General features: G+C 37.6%; 1 protein-coding gene across 1 annotated transcript in view; it reads left to right on the forward strand.

Moving 5' to 3' along the window:
* The window catches only part of LOC104367994 (cytochrome c oxidase assembly protein COX16 homolog, mitochondrial), a 52,243-nt gene that overhangs the window by 26,252 nt on the left and 4,451 nt on the right, over positions 1 to 21,540 (forward strand). Inside the window, exon 3 of the mRNA XM_042790605.1 lies at positions 7,986 to 8,048. Coding sequence (XP_042646539.1) covers positions 7,986 to 8,048 — 63 coding nt within the window. The remainder of the gene's footprint in view (positions 1 to 7,985; positions 8,049 to 21,540) is intronic.

Here is a 21,540-nt window from a genome sequence, read left to right on the forward strand (position 1 = left end):
TACTCTATGCGAGTCCTTATATATACCTTAGGGGCGCTTTCAGTAGTGTGTCCATTACTCTTGGAAAGTTGGCACAGATGGAACCAGTTAACCCTATAATTTGGATACAGAAAATCATTCTTTAGTAAATATTCACAAACTGTTATTAAAATTCCTTTTGTGCTTGTGCAACTTTTATTCAAAGTAAAAGCTTTTGCTTTTGCCAAAAAAATCACATGATTCTGAATGCTGGAGTTTGGCACTTCATATTAGAACTGGACTTTCCTTTTGCATACATTGGTTAATGCTGTGCTAATAGTAACTAAATAACATGGTGATGGGTTAACTGAAATATGCAGAAAGCACATTTGAAAATGTAAATGTCAAATATATATATATGTATATATAAACAGCAGATGCATTGTAAGGAATTTTGAGAGGTATGTTAAAATATTGCAAAGAGCTTGCTTGTAAGTTAAGGTATGATGAAACTGATATTTAAGAACTTAACATATTTTAGTGGATTTCATTAATTTTTCATATATTATACCCCCACATTGAGGAGAAGAAAAGGAATTTTTAAAGTGCTGCTTTATGTAACATTTCTTTTTTCCAAACTGATACCTTAAGAATATTTAGTTTATGTCCTGTACTTCACAATGTTTAAGTGGCTGTAGCAGGACAGGTATGGCATACTAAAGAGACTTTACAAAGGCACCTTGAGAAGTTGTCTTTTAATGTTTTTAAAATAGGTGACTCGCTGTTTTCTCTTGCCAATGTTTTGTGATGTCTGACTCAGCAAATTCTGCAACTGTTTTTCCAGGCTAAAAATCTTTTTTTTTTGTGACCAGTGGTCCACATTTTGTCATACAGTAAAAAACATGCTGTTGCCTTTTCAGCCCTTTCTGTGAAGATAAATAAATGCATTAAATCCTCTCATAGTAAATCAGGCTGAACCACTCTTGCCTTTCTTGCATATTTTACACCATGAACCTTCAGCATGTTCTCGCCATTTTACCTGGGAGGTCTTACACTTTTCTTTCATGTTTGGAAGAATGTAAAAAAGAAATTTGGGAAAAACTGCACACAACATTGAGCAAGTCCCTCCCTCTGTACAATAGGGTTGCAGGGAAACCCAGATGTAGCAAAGCCCAGGAATGCTAGCTTTGAAAGCCTGTATTGGAGAGCTTTGCCATTCTGACTTAAAGCTGAGAGGTGTGGTTTGGTATATACTTAGACCTGTTTCATCTTTATGCATGCAGCAAAATTTACTTTTCCTTGCAGGGGCCTTTCAGAAGCACCAAGGATCTTACTGTTAGTTCCAGACTTGTGGGTTTTCTTCTCTATTGGAACATTTTATTTCATACTGGAATGAACAGTTTTTACACTGAATTTTACTGTGAAATGAAATTTATGCTAGCATACTCAGAGCCAAGATTTAAGGCACTAATTTATATTTTATAAATCAAATAAATAAATGTGCACCTGCAAATCAAGCTGTATGCAAAAGCATACAAATCATTGATTAAATCCTTGAGTACTTTCTTCTGAGAACTGAAAGCTATAGAACTCCTGTTAGTTTCGATGACCTTATACATGAGAAATCTAGATACGCTTAAGTGCTTGCTGAAGTATGGGATGATTTGATCATTATATTAGCATTTAACTTAATTGTGTTTCCCATGCATTATCATGTGAAAATATATGGTCCCGAGTTTGGGATTGTAGGTCTTTTTTTTGATCCATCTGGAAGCAAGTAGAAGTTCTGGATTTTGAGAGATCACTGATGCACCATATACTGTAACTCTGGGAACCACTACTTTATTAAGATTTTGTATTGCTCCTTTGGAAATATCTTCATTGATTTCTGTCCGAGGCAGGAAGAAATTTTTTTTTTGTTTAACTGTCTGTATTCTGTGCAGATCTTAGGAAAGAGTCAGACACAAAACCAGGTTTTGCATCTAGTCTCAGCTATCTTCCCAGTGTTCAGAAGTATTTCTATCCAAGTGTATGCAGTAGCCTTACTAAAGTGTTTTTCATATATTAAATATTATAAATAACGTAGTTAAAGGTTGTTGTGAATGAAGTTGCACAGAACTGTATGTTTTGCTTTACCCTTCTCTGTTACCAAAGATTGTATGCCAAAGAGTTTGGCATAAGTACAACCTTTGTTGTATTTTACAACCTTTACAATCTTTGCAAGCATTGTTCCTTTAATTCCCTAAGTAGAACAACACTCAGCTTGCTGTAGTTTACACTGCACTTCCTGAGTCCTGGGATTTATCCTCTCTTGTCTACAGCTTCTCACTCTGCTCATAAACCACAGTTTGGAATATTTATGACATAGACTTTTGTACCAATTTATTGGAGTCTTTTGTTCTCACAGAAGATTAAAGTTGACTGATCCATGCATGATTGCTGATTTTCCATTTAGAGGAGTTAGGCATATGATAAATGTTTTCAAAGAAGATACTTTATTGGGAGAGCTACAACTGGTGGTTCTGGTTTACTCTTAAGTTTAAAAAAATGGGTGGGGAGAACAAAGTGGAGAATTTCATATAAACAGTCATTTTCTGGACTCTGTGTTGTGGATACTGCAGGAGAATTATGTCCCATCTATTTATGCTGGTGTGAGCTGACGGGGAAAAAAAAAAAAAAAAGCTTAATTCATGTTCATTACATTCAAGCCATCTTCCTTTCCCCCCATTTCCAAGGTAAAAACTGGAATCTTTCTCAGTGGGGTGTTATTTTGTGGAGGATAGGGTAGGAAAGGATGCTCATGTTTTAATAAAAATAACAAACTAGGGTAGAAACATCTTCTTCTGCCTTCTGGAAATGCTTGCTAGGGAGAAGGTTTCGAGAGACTTTGACGTACAAATATTTGGTCAGTACATTCCAGTCTGTGGACACAAGTATGCAACTTACTGTACTGACTTATGTGAGAGGAGAGTGTTAAAAGCACAGTCCTCTTCTCATTACATGGTTGTCTCCTGACACTTTCCTTGTGTAGTAAATTAACCCATAATTTTAGAAGATGTAATATATTCAAGACTTGGTTTGTGCTAAAGCCCGTGGCCAGAAATAGTAAGTGGACAAATAAATAATAATGGTTATGGCTGAGAGAGAGTCTGTTTGTAAAAGTGGACTTTTTAACAGATCCAGGCATATGTGTATTGTGGGTGTCTGAGCTGTTACCCTGAAAGTTAGAATGTGAATCAACTTGCTCCTCCTCTGTGAATGCTGAACAGGAGCGATACTGCTAATCTGCTTTGTATTTCTGTGTTTCATAGAATCATAGGATGGTTTGGGTTGGAAGAGACCCTTAAAGGTCATCTAGTCCAACCCCCCTGCAAAGAGCAGAGACATCTTCAACTAGATCGGGTTGCTCAGAGCCCCGTCCAGCCTGACCTTGAATGTTTCCAGTGATGGGCCATCTGCCACCTCTCTGGGCAGCCTGGTTCTGTATTTCACTGCCCTTATTGTAAAAAATTTCTTTATTTTATCTAGGCTAAATCTACTCTCTTTTAGTTTAAAACCATTGCCCCTTGTCCTATTGCAATAGGACCTACTAAAATGTCTGTCCCCATCTTTCTTACAAAGTCCCCTTTAAGTACTGAAAGGCTGCAATCAGGTCTCCCCAGAACCTTCTCTTCCTCAGGCTGAACAACCCCAACTCTCTCAACCTATCCTCATAGGAGAGGTGTTCCATCCCACAGAACATCAAAAGGGAATAATGATGGTATTCTTTGAGTTCCTTTGTGGAAGAGCTATCCTTTCCATATCCTGGAGGTAAGGTTAGTGAGATTCACAAATTTCACAGCCATTCTCTGTGTATTATTTGCTTCTAAACCAAAATGAACTGTGGTCACTGAGGATCAGTGCAAAATTGTTAGCTAGAGAATGCTTTCAGTAGCAGCATCTTTAGGTTTATAACTGTACCAGAAATATTTGTGTCACAAACAAAAATTTCCTTTTGCTGAAAAGAATGTAGACACACCAACAGTTTATCACAGTGCTCTGCAGGAGTCACTGGTTTGATAGGGGCTGCAAGCACCAGGTATTCCTGCTTTGCTTTGAAATTATGCCCTTTGCACCCCGAGGTGCAGCTTTTTTTTTTTTTCACCCAGAAATTCTGTCCAGGTTCTCATTGGAAATCTGAAATGTCAGCCTTAATATGAGAAATGGCAGCCAGATTGTAGAAGGATTTTAGGTATTTGCAGCCCCAAATAGCTACCTGTGAAGATTTCTAAGAATAATTTTGTGCTTAACCTCTATTACTTTTAGCCATCTAAGAATATTTTTTAAGTCTTTATCTTTGGGAACCTTTTGAAGCTTAGTAAGGGTAAATCTGAAGGAACAGTGAAGTATGAAATGGGACAAAATTTTAATTTGAAAAGTTTGCTCTTAAACCTTTTTTGAGGTTTGTCTAGATACCTGCCCTTGCACTTTGAATTGATGTAATATGAAATAAGCCTGTATAGTGCAAAGTACTCTGAGAATGTTTCATTAATTTTTGCTGCAAGTGCTACATAGGAAAAAAAACAAAACAAAACAACACACCAGAATAAAAAACAGTAAGGCCTTGAAAAATGATATTTACAGTATTGGTTGTGAAGCCTTACAGACAGCTTCTCATGAAAGCTGTCTGAATACTCACATCAAGTATTTAAATAGTTTTTCAGTAACAATTTAATGTGAAGTTATGCTGTAATTAGAAGTCCACACACCTCTGAATTCCATATTTAGAGACAAAGCATGAACTTAAATGGATCTTAAATCTGAGATTTTGCCTGACAAGGAGGAGTCCTCTGGTGTAAAAGGATATTGTGTTCTGTTCCTTCCTGCCTCCTAAATAATGGTGCGAAGGGCACTGCCAGGCTGTTACGGCATTTGGGCTTTGTCTGCTTCCCCCATCATATTTACTAATAGGGATTAGTATTCATAATTTAGCTGATGATTCATTTGCTAGTACATAGCTGAACACTTTCAGCTCATTTGGCAGTATGTGTGTTGGCACAGCAGTCATCATGGAAGCAAAATGTATGTGTTTGTATTCGGATCTTGTGGCAGATGTGTAATATAAAGGAGCTACCACTTTGGCAAGGCCACTTTCATGGCTCTGCCCACATTTTAAGTGTTCAGTTGTTATGATCTGTGATCGTGGCTCATACTGATATTTATTTGCCTCTTCAGAATGAAAATAGCACCGTCCTGTTTTCCTTTTTTGGTTCTTGTGATGTTGCAAAGATAGTGCAGCATGGTACAAATGCTGTGGAAACAGAACTTTATAATGTACTTTTTCTCAACTGCCGTATTGGTTCTGAAAACAATTTGTAACCTGTCTGTCTCCATTTGGCAATCGAAAAGCAAGGGCTTGTAACCAAAGCTTTAAAACCTGCAGGTGACTCAATTTCTGCATACAGTCAAGTACGTTTAAATAATTCTATGTGGATAAGTATGTAAGGAACAAAAAAGGTCAAGATAAGAGGAAATACATACTTACTCTCTCTTTTTTTTTTTTTTTTTGTAAAACTTTGAGCAAAAAAACATGTTTTGCAGAGTGAACTTAAGTCTTTCATGTGCCTGTATGTTAAATACTAAGAGCTTGCCAAGATGTCTGTATAGTTTGCTCCCAATACAGGGTTTAACTATTCTTCTTTGGTAAGTTAATATGCTGAATGAAATTCCTGTTTCTAAAGGACTTTCTCTTAATTTCTCATTTAGAGGATAACTTTTTTTCTGAGAAAATTCAACTAGCCTGCTTAATTTCTGGATTTTTGTCAATATTAAAGCTATGGCATCAAACAGTTATGATTATTGGGATACTGTGTCTCAGTTTTAGCTAGTCGTCTCCCTTTGTGCAGGTAGAGGAGAATGAATACCTAAGGAAGTCTGAGGACGGAAGGACCTGGAAGGGAGAAGAAACAGCAGTAACTTCACTACTTGTTTCCCTTTACACTACACAAACATGCCATGCAAACACCACACGTTAAAAAAACCACAATAAAAATTGCTAAAATAAAACTTGACAATGGGGATATTGAACTGTCTTTGTAAGTTAAATTCTGGTTGTGGTTAATTAAGTAAAAATGCTGCTCCAACCACGCTATCTTGGGTGCCCTATTATTAAATGAATGGAAAATATAGGAGGAAATAAAACTCTTGCTTCTTTACTTGCTGGAGCGTTTATTTCCCTTTGTCCATATGTGTCTTGCGAGAACACCAAGCATAACAAGTAGTGTTTGCATTTAGTTCTGAATACGGTGAGGTCCATGAACACTCTTATCTCTGGGAAAGCAAGCTCCAAAGCCTGTCTGGCAGCCCAGAGAGTTCACATTTTTGCATGTTTGATGGATGGGTTCATTGTTCTAGTGAAGCATGGCTGTTGTTGGAGGTTGTGGTCACAGGAGGAGAGAGGCAATCCATCTGTAATGAGGGGCAGTTCGATGGAGGCCTTGAATGCCAAGGCAGAGATGTAGCGTTTTGTTTTTTATTTGAAGTAGAGGGCCAGTGAAGAGACAGTACCTTGTTTTACAAGGGTTGTTTTTTTTTTTTATATATATTACAGAGAAGGTGGGAGCTGTATCCTGTACAAACTTTAATCGTTTTAGATGTTTTGGCTTAGTTCCCAAGTGTAATGAGTCTGGAGGTTGCAAGTGCACGTATTTCTATAGCCAGATCTCTGATCAGATAGGGAAATCAAACCTCTGGCCATTCACAGGTGGCGTTAGACTTGCCTGCCTGAGCATCCTTAGGAGGAGGTTTCACAGGCTGCATACTAGCTAGCAGGCAGTGTCTGCCATCACTGGAAACATTGTGGCCTAGGGAAACTCCTCAGAGCAGTTCCCATCAGTACAGATAGTGGGTGTGTATTTTAAGTACCTCTGAGGATCAGGAGCTTGTGTTGGGGCAGAATCTTAAGGTAGATCTCATCAACCACGCAAATTCTATAACTTGTGTTCCCTCCTTTTTCTTTTCTAGACTGGTTATAGGTATTTGAGGTTAGTTGTGATAAGGGTAACTGAGCCATTTTCAGATCAAGAGGCAGCAAATTAAGAATAGCAACTTTTCTTCATGGAACTAGTCATAGTTGTACTAGTGTACCATGGATGTAAAACTAAACATACTACCAGTCTCCTTACACATCTTGTTTATTTAACACTGGTTGTATTTAAGAACAAAAAATGAGAATGCTTTCTGAGGGTAGATTGATATGATACTGTAATTGATTAGCTTAAAGACTGTGTCTGAATACTGCATATGTGGCTGATGTCTCTTTGAGGAGAACATAAAAAGCTTTCTGTAAGTGTGAAGAATGCTAACTATCTTTTCCTCCTTTTCTTCTACTTTTAGGCCTGTGGGAGACATGCAAAGGGAGGAATGAACAAAACTTCTTAAGGGCTGAGAAGAAGTTAAAATGTGGAACACATCTGCTGTGGTTCACTGACATTTCTGTTCTTAGATTTGTTCTTTGAACAAACTTCTCTGAAAGGTGGCAGGAATCACCAGCATTGTTAATATAGAATCAAAACTGTGAAAGAGCCCTGTGTTCACTAGAAAATTGGAAGTTTGACTCATCCTTAGACTTTGAAAATCAGAATATATTGTAAATTGTATACCTATTCACTGAACACAACATTCAGGAGTAAAATACATAATGTGATCACAATTTTCACTTTCTTAGTCTTGTTTCATTTGCTTAAGGCTTTGTTTGACAATTTCAAACTAAACAATAACAGATTTAAGTATCTAAGGTAATGCAAGTGTAGGGCTAGTTACAAATGTGTTTCTTTTTTGATTTGAAAAGTTTGGCTGTTGACCTGTCTCTTTTCAGCTCAATTCTTGTACTTTGTTCATTGTCCTGGTATTGGAACAAACAGCACATAAACTTATTTAGAGGAGAGGAGGGTTTGTGTGCACCAATATTTAGTTTATTTTAGGTTAAGTTTCTTTAAAAAAAAATATTCTTAAATGCAAACATTTTTTGCTGTATTTTTGTCTTGCAGGTTGATCCAGCTTTTAAAGAAAAATTGAAACAGAACACTGTGACACTGGAATCTGAATATGAGGTAAAATAAATTTGTTGCTCGGGGCTCATAACCTTGGCTACCCTTGATTACCCTGGCCACTGGTGGGTCGTATTTGTCCCTAACTAAAATTAGATCAGCCATCTGCCTTTGACTCACTGATGTCCAATAAAAATAAGGTTTTATGTAAAGAAAGGTTTTTGAACATGCAGTGCTTCTTTCTGAACACAGTTTTACTTTGATGTCCAGGTGCTGAGTACAGTGGTACAAATAAATTCCACTATTTCTGTAATCAGCTTAGTCTATGAATGTAGAGCTGATGTTGGCCTTAAAATGTGTATATGTGTATGTCAACATTTCTACTGTGTGAGTTTTGATGATCTTTAGACCAAATTACAGAACAATGTGTTTGATGTACTTTCTGTTATTTCTTGCTTCTGAAAATTAGGTGTATTTTTCAATCAACGCCTGTTCCTTTTTCACTATTTCAGAAAATTTTATAAGTATTTCACTCTTTCCTCAGCAATGCATTTTCTAAAAACATCACTGAGCTGCAAGATGGCTGTTTTGGCCAAATTAATATCCAGAGTTTTGTAAGTCTTCAGATTTAAACGCCATGTTAGAAAAACTGGAAAAAGCTCCCCTGGATCCAGAAAAAAAGGATAAAGCTATTTAAGATAATTTTAAATGTTTTTAAATTACTTGGACCAAATGTGCAGCTGACACTATCTCTATGGTCTTTATGCTGAACATGGGTTTTCTTTTTCTTCCCATACCACATTCTTCTTACAAGCCTTTGAAGAGCTTGACTGCACCCATAGCTCTTGTACTCAGGTGTCCAAATGACAGTACATGTCTTGCTAATAAAGCCTTTCTATTTTACATTACTTTTTTGTGATTTGTTTGAAATACAAATGGTCAGTTTTGTCTTTATTTTTACATGCCTGATTTCCCAGAACACCAGCCTACCTGCAGGTTTGTGGTAGTGTTTTGCCATTATTGCAAACAGTTTTGGGCTGCCCCCTTTCTACAAAGAACTGTTTTATGGTGTAGGGAATTAAAAGATTTGATCCCTGCGTACATATGGAAAGCTCCAATGGAGACTCAAAACCTACAAATTTGTTAAGTTTTGATTGCCTCTGGGATTGTTGTGTCTCCCACTTTCTATAGACTATACTGTAAAGTTGCTCTGATTTATTTATGTGGAAGAACCACAAGCAGTAAAAAGAACCACATCTTTCTGTTTAACTCACTACCTCACCTCAAAATCAACTGATCTGTATTCAGATATGCCTTGCTTTCTCTCCAGAAGATAAGTAAATAGTTGAAAGATAATATTTAAATGACCATCACTGCATTAACTTTATGGCTAAATCAATGGTAATAAAATACAACTGGCATAACAACATATTACAAGCCTACTTGGGTATTGGGGCTCCTTCCTGATGGACGGGAGTGACAGAAGCAATCTTACTTTTTTGTTTATCTAAACTGCAGAGAGTTCCCAGGCAGAAATTCTTACACAGTAGTGTGGGTGTTATAGAGGGCAGACCAGTTCAACAAAACAAATGGATTTGCATTTCCACATAATGAAAATAGATTCAGATTATTGTTTTGAACTCTAATCTCAGTATATACTTTACTATGGGCACCAACTTGCAAGCACTAGCCATATTAATTTCTTGCTTCAGTGAAACCTGTGGAACTACCGGCAGCCATGCCAAATACTTCGCAGGCTCCACACTGAGTGTGTGACAGTTTTAGTCAATGTTACCTCTATATTCTGGTGGACAAAATCTAACCAATCACTGTGTTACAGCTGACATTTAGGAGAGTAGTGTTCTGTTGGCCTGGTGTGTTCCAGGCTAGGAGGTTTTAGGTGAGTTTTTTCCCCTTTATTTTTTTAACTTGCCCAAAATACAGCTCTTAAGAACATCTAATTCTATACAGAGGTCACATTGGAGGATTACACTAGTGGCTGTTACTAAATATGGTATGATAAGAGATCAAGGGCAGTTAAAAAAAAAATGCTGTTTTGATATGTAAAGCCTTATTTTACAATATTATTAGCTTTATATCTGCAGCTGTTACTGAGGATACCAAGCCAGCTCTTTTGAAGCATGGTTGCCTGATGCATGCAAATGTCCATTGGCCCTCCCTAAGACTTTAAAAAATATCTTATTGTCCTTATAGAAATGTACATATTGAATACATACTGAAATCTTTTAGAATGTCATAATTTCTGGTATATGCATACACCTTTATGGGCATATTGCAAAAGATAAAGACATTTCTGATATTTCAGACGTTGAAGTCCACATTTTGTTTCTGATGTGGTGGTGGTGATGAAGAAAGTTGTAATCACAGATTTAATCAATTTACTGTGAGGAAATGAACATAAAGGCATTTTCTCACTTTCTTATTTAGTAAATGATACCTTCTCAAGCTATACAAAATTGACTTTATTTCGTATAGGAGTATCTCTGGCCAGGATACTACTTTGAGGAAGAAAGAATCTGCATGTGTAATTCGTACTGCATTTCTTATGTCTCAGTTCTGTTAATAATGCCATTTATCTTGTGCCTTGGGGCATGCCAGAGGAGCAAGCTACCTTTGCATGCATTCTCCGTTGTTTATGCATTCCTCTCACAAGCTTATGTGTCCTCATATGGCTAATTAGTCCTTGCTGCTCCCTTTTGCGTAATAAATCATAGTTCTGTCCACTAGTGACTACAGAATGTAGTTCTGCTGCTGAGCTGGGCCTTGTAGAACACACTGTAAAAAATGACAAGTGTTTGACCTGTGACAAAAGCTTACAGTATTTTATTTGAAAGCACAGAAATATTGTTTGAAAGCAGGGGATTAAAAGCTGATTAATGTGATGAGTGAAAAACATTCTTGAGTATGTTTAACAATCGCAGTCCATTCCTTTTCATTGGTTTAAATGCGATCTCAAAATAACATTCCTTATGCTAGCACTTGGTTTCTGTACTTCTGTGAAATTAATGGTCTAGTATACACTAAAAAATCTGGCCTCAGTCAGTTACATCAGACCCCAAAATAAGGAATTGTTGTTTAGGGTTTTTCAAGCAAATAAAAACATCTTTAAGAAGAATTTATTAACATTTTACAATGGAAAATGAGTTTAGCTTGAGTCAAATCTGTGGTATCCAATGGGAACCAATGGCAATTGAAGGCAGAGGAGAAAAATATCTAAATAAATAAAAAATGTGAAGGATTGCTATGGAAACGGTAAATGAGAAGTTATAAAGCAGAGAAGATTGAAAAAAAGACACTAAGGACATCAGAGAGTTGTCTGATAAATAAGCTGACAAGGATCTGCATAAGAGGATGGTGTTGCAGCAAACTAAGAATAAAATTATGAGGATGTAAAATCATGAATAACCACGTTGGCAAAGTAGTACTGTTCAAAAAAATGTATGTGTATTTTTTTTTAGAGAAAAGAGTCCTTTCTATTTAAATCAGAAGAGACAAGGGATGTACTTCCAAGCCTCTTAATAACCAAAGAAATTGTTATTTGGTATCTGTTAGGCTCTGATGGTTTATAGCTGAGTTCCAAGAAAACGCTTGGGAGACTTCAATGGCTCCTGAAAATCTCAGTCTGGGAATGATGGTTCTTTGGGAATCATCACTGAGCAGGAAGGTGATATTTTTAAGTGTTCTGTGAGATTTGGGACACATTTGGGCAATACTCAGTACCTTTCTTCAATGATACGGAAGAAACTATAAAATCATTACTGATGTTCAAGTGACAAGAAAGTATTGAAACAGTAAAAGTATGGCAAGTCAGGGACAGAGAGCTATTCACATTACTTGGTAAGCTGGGCCCATTAAATGAGCAAAGTACCTTTTAAAGTAGCTAAAGTTACTTTTTTAAAAAACTGGAAATGCAGGCCAGAGTAGACTGCATTATGGGAAAGCAGCAACTCTGGAAAAGATTTAGGAGTTAGTAAATAAACAATTCAGATTGATCTTCTACTGTGATGCTGTGGCACGAAGAGCCAGTTCAGTCTTTATGAATATAAACAGGAATGGCAGATGGTAGGAACAGGTGATTTTACTTCTGAGTGTGGCACTGATGAGGCTAGTGCTGAAATACTGAATCTACTTCTGGTGTCCAAATTTTGAACAGGGCTTTAAAAATGGGATAGGTTGCAAAACAGGCTTATAATATTAGTTTAGTGCTTGAGAAAATGCCTTAAAATAAACTTAAAGATTTAAATCTTTTTAAAGGTACCGAAAAGAATGTTATATATACCTACCTTCAGAAGAAGTAAGCGCTAACTATTGAAGTTTTTTTTTTTTATTGCAGCAAAGATACTAAAATTAGAAATAGTCTGTTATTAACATATGGGAACATGATTTGAACACAACAGCAAGAAAATGGGTTCTCTGTCTTTCAGAATATCAAAACTGTAAAACTTCTAAGTTTTCCTTCAACTGGTTGCAAGCTATTGGACTCACCGTGGTGTAAGTGAGGGAACATGCTGGTCTGTGAAAAGTCAGTCTAGAGTACACTGCTTCCTTTACTTGAAGTATATGAATGCTGAGCAGTTTTTGTTCCTTATAATTTGGTAAATCACAAAAGGTCAACATTAGCTCTGGACAGAAGTTGTGTAACGGTTTATCCTGAGAATTACAGCAAAAGTGTTGTAACTGCAGTATTAAAATGTTTATTCAGGATAGTTCAAAAAGTAAAATCAGGTATATGGAGAGGTGGCTTGGCAATATAACCTATTTACTGTCTTAAGAGTAAAAGAAGAATTTGAATAATCTCTTCTAAAAAGATTCAAGCCACTTAATAATGTTCATTTGACTTCGGGGATTGTAGTGCCAGCAGAATGGATGAAGCATTTTTTTCAGGAAGGGACAGTGTAGTAACATAGCAATTTATAGTATTAAATAGATGCATCAAAGTGTGTGGACATGAGGACTACTCCAGAAGGAAGGTAATTCCTGAATGGCAGTAGTTGAAATCTGCAAGTATCTTCTTGCTACTGTTATCAGCACTGGAGGATTACCGATTTTGTTGTTTAAGAATGAACAGATTAGCGTATTGAATTGATTTACTTCAGTGTCTGTGAAGATTCTAATGGCTAAATTCCTTGAGCTGTTTGAGAGATTGCAAAGATGTCAGGAAAAAATCCCTCCTCAGTGACTGTTGTGACACTAAATGAGGTTGAGATATTGTTCTTTCCGCCCTCAATCACTCCGTCCCTTCCATACTCTTTTCTTTGTCAGTGCTCTGTCCAGCCTAGGCACTATATTTTGACTCGTCCAGGCTGTGGCTGGGATGAGTGGAGTTTCTTGCATTTCAGTTTATTCACATGTGAAATGGTCTTGAGAGTTTTTATTTCACTGAGTCTTCATCACTCAATGTTTTGTAGAGAAGGACAAAGTGGTGTTAGTTTATCATTAATTGAAACTGCCTTGGGAAAGGGTTTTAGTTGAAATAGTTTGTGCTAGGCACTTTATTCTGAGTGGATGGACAGTCCATAGCCAAGCTATAGTTTGCTTCTTTTCTTCTTGACATCTCAAAAGTCTTGTGTGCCACAGTTCAAAATGTGATCAGAGAAACGCAAGAAGGTGGGATTTGGTGGTGGGTATGGCATAGGAAGAGTTCTGGGGAGAAGCCTTCTTGCAGGAAGACAGACACTTAGCCTCCAGAGAAGATTTCACAGGGTATCACTTTTTACTGTTCCTGTTTCTGGAATTCACCTCTATTAAATAGTCCTGTAAATTATTTCCTGGTCATGTTTCTGACATATCTCTTTGCACAGGATTTTCCTTAACTGTGAGCTGTTTCTTTCATGTGTGTTGCATTTGCACTTTTCCTATCCCTTAAGAAGACAGTGATTTCTCATAGGTGGAAAACAAAGTGAGGCAGTTGCCAGTGCAATCGGATACAAAACATGGTCAGGACATACAAATGCTTGTTATAAATAATCTTTTCTCCTCGCTCTTTCTCCTCTCTCCAAAATAGAATCCTTTGTACCTGCTTAATTTCCCTCTATGCCTTTTTTTTTTTTTTAATCTCAGAGAAACTGGCCAACTCTTATCATGTTAGGGCCAATACTGTGTGTTGTCTTAGTCCCCCCAAAAAACGTTTGAGTAGGGAAAGTGCCATCCACACAGCATGGCTGAATTCTTTCATTTATTGTCCTAAGGGATGCTGCTAGCTTCTACCAAGCAGTGTTGGGAACATTTTCTTATGCAGCTGACTAGGTGGAAATGTTAAGCAATTCTGTCATACTAACAGGCCCCCAGTGGTGAATTACTAGATCTTTGGTATGAAATCTCTCTGAAGTAACTTTAGTATAGTGTATGGGAATTTAGCTACATAGCTGAGGCTATATACGTTCCTCTCGTTGACTGGCCCTGAAGAGAATACAGCAAACCAGATAGTTTTGAAGGAAACGCTTGTCTCAGCAACCAGGCAAAGTGGCTTTTTGCAAGAATATCCTCCTGTTTGCTTTGCTTAGCTTTTTTTTTTCTTTTTGGCCAATTTAATAAACACTATCTGGAATATTCTGTGACTGCAAGCATACTTCCAGGTGATGCCCACATGGAGACTCAGACGAAATTTGAAATACTTTAGAAGTTTGTTATACGATGCCTGCATGTTCTTTGCTTCTCAAATTATTGTTACCCATCTTTATTTAATGCTCAAACTATACTGTACAAACGTATTCCGCAGTAGCAAGTTACTGTCAGAGAATGGGTCACTGTCTGTCCTAAGGGGCTTACTGATCAAGTGGAAAAATGAGATATGAGATGATGGTGGAGACTGACCATGGAGTTTGCACATTTTTAAAGTAAATAATAAAACTTTTAAAAATTTAATGGAAAAGTTCTCTATTTCAACCCCTGACTTCATCATACATCTGGTAAGAGTTGAGTTTTGCCCAAGTATAGCTGGGAGGCATCACTGACAAGTTCAGAGGCTGAGGGAAATGCTGTTGGCAGTTCGATATGTCATAGCATCTTCCCAGCAAGTCATTGGGGAGCCAGTGTCCCTCTGTGCCATCTTACAACTCTAACATGAAAATAAAGAGTCTTTAAGCACTATGCAATTCAAAACCAAAATACCTTCCAACCATAGAATGACCCCAGACTTTACCTTCTAAAAATTCCTCTTCAGTCTTGTAAAAATTTAGATAGATGCCTTGATCTTTTTCAGGTAGAAGTCTTTCTGATTTGATTTTGTAGACCTGTTGGTTCTGATACAATGAAAGGTAGGTTTATTCAGAAGTTATTTGTGTACTGTACATTCAACAGTATTGCTGAGAAGTAGCTTTACTGTCAATGACAATATAGCGGGGGACTAACACTCATATTACTGTCCTCATCACATAGACAGGGGTTGTTAGCCACAGAGAAGCAGCAGGGGGGATTTTTTTTTTTTTTCCTTTGAGAAATTTGCCCAACAGCATAAATGAAACAGTAGCCATTGATGTCGCTGAAAAAAACTATTTATGGCTAAGAGGATTGAAGTTGCTCTGTTACCGTTTAGCCAAAAGCATGGCTTCTATTCAGAGAAAAACATTTGGTTTCAGCATATAAATTGACAAGCGACTTCTGGAAGAGAGGTGAGTGGAAAATCAGCAGGAAAGTGTAGGGAAGAAACAAAAGTCCTACACACTAACTCTGTATCAATGTTACCTGAACTAACTGAGGCCACAATAGAGGAGCAGCATGTGAGAGGCAGAAGATTTAACTCACCAATTCAGGAGAGTTGACCACTTAATATGGTTGATTGCTGATTTGAAGGAACGTAGTGACTTTGAGGTAGTTATTTAATAGCCTGGATTTAAGCTTGACATTACTGTTGTAAACCTTCTTTAGTTGTTTCTTTTCTTATGCCCACACACTACTGTTAGTAGTTTCATCGTAGCAACTGATCATTCCTTGTTGTGGTAATCTCTTAGCTCTTTGCTGTGATATTCATCACAGCTTTTTCCTCTCACATAAGAAACCTGTAAAAGCTTATGTTACAGATCATTTCAGAGGGAAAGACACTATGTGTGACTCATGGGTCTAATATATTTTGATCCTCATACATATCTTTCTTTTTTGATTACAGTATCTTTTTATCATTATTAGAACGACATATTGTGCCAAATTTTATATACATTTTATAGACAGATTTTCTGTAAGTAAAAAAATTGTCCACACTTCCAAGTATTCAGAGTCCTAGCAAGATGTTTGAAATAAACCTCTGTGGTGTCAAGAGGCTTTTGTGAGCTCCAGACAGCAACATGATGTGGGAGTCCATATACTCTTTCAGCCAGCCACAGAACTGTCATTTTTTGCTCTTACTGAACTCCTGCACTATAAAAGATCACATATCCCCTTCAGCCAAGCTCACCTTTGTATATTTGAAAAACCTCCTGCAAACATCCCAAAAGTCTATCCCTGGCTGCTCCTCTTTGAGAGGGTTGTGCTGCAGTAACTAGGACGTATCTTTACAAAATTTAATATGATGCAAAGTTGGCAAGATTAGGCACTCAGAGTTCGCAAATTCCTTGGTCCTATTAACTCAGCTAAGTTTCCCAAACTGTAAATTCAGAGATAAACCTTAATAAGCAGCACTTCTCTTTCTGGGGCACATTAACCATAACTTGATAAAACTTCCATATACAAGGGAAATGAAAACTATCCTAAATGTACTTTATTGCTTAATTAAAAATGGAATTTGCTGAATTTTGAATGTTTAATTTTGAAGGTGTACTACTGCATTCATGCTATTCTATATGTTGGATATTTCAGAGTTTCATTTTTGCTCAAGAGAAGGAGAGAAGCTGAAAATAAATGACCCATGCATGAGTTCGCTTGACTTTACCCATTGAGCTTGTGAATCCTTGGGACTGCGGTCTATCTTGGATGATCTGCATGTTTAATGTATAAATGACACTGGGTTATACTCTGAGATTTAATGTGGTTTTTAAAACGTTCTTCATTTTAAGAAGGGAAACTGCTTGTCAGGAGAAAATCATGGCAAACCCTAATTCCTAGATGGAAGTCTATCTGCCTGATGTTATTTTCTGTTATTTTAAAAATTCAAGGCTGTGTAATCATGTAGTTTTAACCGAGTGCTATAATTGTTTGGTTTACTGAGTAATTTATATCACTATAGCATCTTCACACAAAACTATAAGAGCACTCTGCGTACATTAATTAAACTATGTGACACCTCTGTGATAGAGCCAAGTCTTGTTCTCATTCTTCAAATTGGGAAAACGATGCACAGAAAAATTGCTGATGCAGTTCCTTGATATGCATCTTTTACAACATAGTCACTTAAAGATGTTTCTGTTCTCTCTCCACTCAGTGATTCCTTCAGCTGTGCCAGTTCAAGTGTTTGCATACTCATGTGCTTAAATAGGGTTAATTCATAAACGGTATGCATTTCCTAATCTATTTCATTTTTCTGATTGGAGCACAGCCCCACATCATGCTGTATTGGCATAATTAAAGGAAAAATAACCTATGGGGAAAGAATCTCTTAAACCAGTTCACCACAGGTTAGTTAATTGTGCCATAGATTAATGGTATTGGATCCCGCTGCAGTAAGCAACTAAACTGCTGTTGGTTCCATCATTGCAGTTTTTGCCAGTCTTCAGCAAAGCCAAAAAGAGAAGCAGCTCTCTGGGTGCTTACATGCAAAACCCCCATACTTCTTCCCTTAATGAACTAAACCCCCTTATTCTGGCCATAGCATGCTGCTCGCTGACTTGCTTGTATACTAATAACATAAAAACTAAACATTCTCTAGTTGGAAAAAATAATTCTTTTTAATCTGAGGATTAAATCACTAAGCACAGGCTATCAAATCACAGATTATTCAATCACTAATCACAGATATTAAAATATATTACCTGCTAAACAAATGAAGTACCACCAAGTTTATATTAAGAAAAAGAGATGTCAAAAAGGTGGCTCTGGGAAAGAGTTGTAAAAAAACAGTAAGGCCATATCAGTGTGATGATAAAAGTTAAGATTTTTCAGCCATGCACAAGACAGCAAATTCAGTGTTAGCATTAATTTTGCACCTCTGCATCTATACATCATCATATAGTTCCTCAATATATCTTTTATGGTCTTCAAGCTGTTTTGACACCCTTGCAAAAACAGACTGGTTTAATGCATTTCTTTCACTGCATCTTTCAGCCATGAGGATATTCTTTCTTGGCTCATCTTTTATCTGCAAATGGGTTTGCTTACTATAGTGATGGGAGATAATTGTCTCTCTGAATTAGAGCAATTTCTTTCTATGGTGCTCATCACAGAATTTGTCGTCTCAAGCTGTAAACGGGATTTTCTTATCTCTCCTTTCACATGTGGGAAACGGAGACTAAAGCCAAACAATTTTTGCAAGTGACCACCTTGCATTAACTCAGCCTGAGTACCAATAGCTTCTGCAGATTTCAGTTTGTTTATTGTGGCATGAAGACTATCCTGCAAGAGTAGAATCCAAACACTTCTTAAAATTTTATTTTATTGTAAGGCTTTTACTTAATATCAAGCCAGGCATTTGAACCAGCAATTAAGAAGTGAAGGTCTCTTTACATCCTTATTGGTACCTTTGCACCTGGCAAGCTGTTTAACAAAAATCTTAAAAGTCAAGTGTGTAGCAAACAGTTGAACTTTTGGGGGGTTTTGTTTGCTGTGCCTGTCTGCATAGCTGCATTTTTTTTTTTCTTGAATTTACAGCTTCTGTCAGTCCTGTACTTTTAAGAGGCAGTTTAGGTGATTTAGGAAGTGAATCAGTAGATTTAATGGACTACACTGATCTTACTTTAAACAGCTAATTTTCAATATCCTTTGGGCTATTTGAGACAAGGAGGAAAAGTGGTACTGTCTAATCTGATTACATTTCACTGTAGTCTCCAATGATTGACTATTTAGTACATTTGAATTGGAAGAAAAAGCTTTTCAGTTTTTAGACTGCCAGTTCATATGGATTTCAGTTTAGTAAAAGCTGGAAGTAGTTTACCATCCTTACAGGATGTCTCCATGAAGCTAGGTGGGCAGAGGCCAAAAATAAAATAAAAAAAAAAAAAGGAATTAAAAAGACCCAGCCAATTAGAGTGAAAAAGGATGACTTCATCTGGGAGCAGAACTAACTGCTTCTCTGTACAGGTCAGGCAATCTGAAGGAGCTGTGTAACTTTGCAGCTTCTGCTGCACTTAATCAATAGAAGGACTGTCAGTTTGGTCTTACTCTCAGCACTAGATTTATTTTAAATGTAGTTATGTACGGTATTTGGCCTACATCTATTGTAGCCACTTATTCTGGGGTGATAGTGTTGTAAGAATTTTCATGTCAGTGACTAAGCAAAAAGGTTAGGTTTTGTTTAGTTGTATGTGAGGTAGTGTCGGGGTTTAACCCCAGCCAGCAGCTAAATCCCACCCAGCTGCTCGCTTACTCTCCCCCAGTGGGATGGGGCAGCAAATCAGAAGGGTAAAAGTGGGAGAACTCATGGGTTGAGATAAAGACAGTTTAATAGGGAAAGCAAAACCTGTGTACGCCAAGCGAAGCAAAACAAGGAATTCATTCCCTGCCCCCCATGAGCAGGCAGCTCAGCCATCCCCAGGACAGCCGGGCTCCGTCACACATAACAGTGACTGGGGAAGACAAACGCCATCCCTCCAAGTGTCCCCCCCTTCCTCCTCCTTCCCCAGCTGTATATGCTGAGCATGGTGCCATATGGTGTGGGACATCCCGTGGGTCAGTTGGGGTCGGCTGTCCCGGCTGTGTCCCCTCCCAACTCCTTGTGCCCCCCCAGCCACTCGCTGCTGGGGTGGGGTGAGGAGCAGAAAAGGCCTTGGCTCTCTGTAAGTGCCGCTCGGCAGCAACGAAAACAGCCCTGTGTTATCACCACAGTTTACAGCACAAGTCCAAAACATAGCCCCGTACTGGCTACTAGGAAGAAAATTAACTCTGCTCCAGCCAAAACCAGCACAGGTAGACACGTGTAAAAATAGCTATACAGTAGGAGGGCATTGCAGAACAGATTTTCAGGTCGTCTTTTTCTGGTGATACTCCTTCTTATGCTTATCAACATGCAACAAGAGCCCTCTTCTTTCAAAACTTGATAGCATCAGTTTAGAAAATTGGATTGCCTAATCATGCTGCCTTCTGATGACTGAACATACACCTGTCCCATAAACAACTAATTTTTGCAGATGCTGTCATGTGCCATAAGGAATGTGCTTTCTTCTTGAATTGCAGTAAGGTACCAAACACGGTATTTATACATGACACAAAATGTTAACGAGATATATATATATATAATGAGAATAAAAAATAAAAATATAGTCTATGTATTTATTAGAATATTTATATTTTAATTGACAAAAATTAACTCTGTCAGTACATCTCCTCTGTTCTGTAGTTTGAGGTAATGCCATTTACTGTACATAACTCTCAATTGTTTTATTCTGTAGGTATATCACAGCACGTTTTCCAGGTAGCTCTAGGCTTTCCTTTGGAAACCGCCAAAATACTTTCTTGTACTAGTCTGTTTAGACTGTATAGTTTTGAAATTTTTCCTGTTTTGGACAAACCTCCTCTCTGGAAGGCCTTTGTGAAGTTTCAGGGGCAGAATAATATGAACTTTTGGTAAAGATCTCCAGTATGCGTGTCTCTCTTGATAGACTTCTTTATGTAGCCTGTCTTTAGATGCTACAGGTTTTGTTGCATATATTTTAAATGTTGATTCTTGTTCAGAGTTTGGGAGCAGAGCACCTTTGGGAATAGTTTAGAACCTCACAGCTGTGTGGTACCTTTGTGCTTAATAAAATCAGCATGCTTCCCTTCTGTTAAAGCACATGGTTATTTTCAGTGTAGTTTCCTTGAAGCTTCCATTAGCATCAGATGTTAAATTCTGAATTTGCAGAGTGGAGAGTTGCTGCTGCGGGGAATGATGGGTACCTTCCCTCCTTCTCCCTCCTTCCATGTCAGCTCAGATCCCTTCCAGTTGAGATGAAGTACCAGCCAATCATAAGATGTATAAAGATATTTAAGACAATTCATCAGAAAGACCTGTGTCAACTCCACTGTATAAAAAATTCAGTGCTCCTACCTTGTGAAAATCTGCTGTGTTTGTGCATGTGTTCTCATATATCTTCTGTTGAATGTTGCCTAATTTCTTTTGATATCTGACTAACCTCATTGCAATTTCCTCCATTGTAGAAGTGGCAAAAAACTTTTACATAACATGAACTAATAGCAGCAGGTCTGTTCTGTTCTAGCTGTTGAATTATTCTGCGACTATTATTCAGATCCCTCAGCATTTGCCATTTATTTGTATGATCGATGGCAGGCAAATGAGACCACAGGCTCAGGGCAGGGTTAAGTATTTTCTGGTGTATTTTTACAGCATTTGCTGAGATGAGGCCCTGATCACAAATCAGAGGTTTAAATCCCACTGCAGTATGTATCATTAATGGTATGCAATGCTTTTCAGTAGCATGTAGAATAGCCCTGTGTCTGGCAGTGGTGCAGACCC

The sequence above is a fragment of the Tyto alba genome, unplaced genomic scaffold (assembly GCF_018691265.1).
Source record: "Tyto alba isolate M040663 unplaced genomic scaffold, T.alba_DEE_v4.0 Super-Scaffold_18, whole genome shotgun sequence".
In the NCBI taxonomy this organism is placed as follows: domain Eukaryota; kingdom Metazoa; phylum Chordata; class Aves; order Strigiformes; family Tytonidae; genus Tyto; species Tyto alba.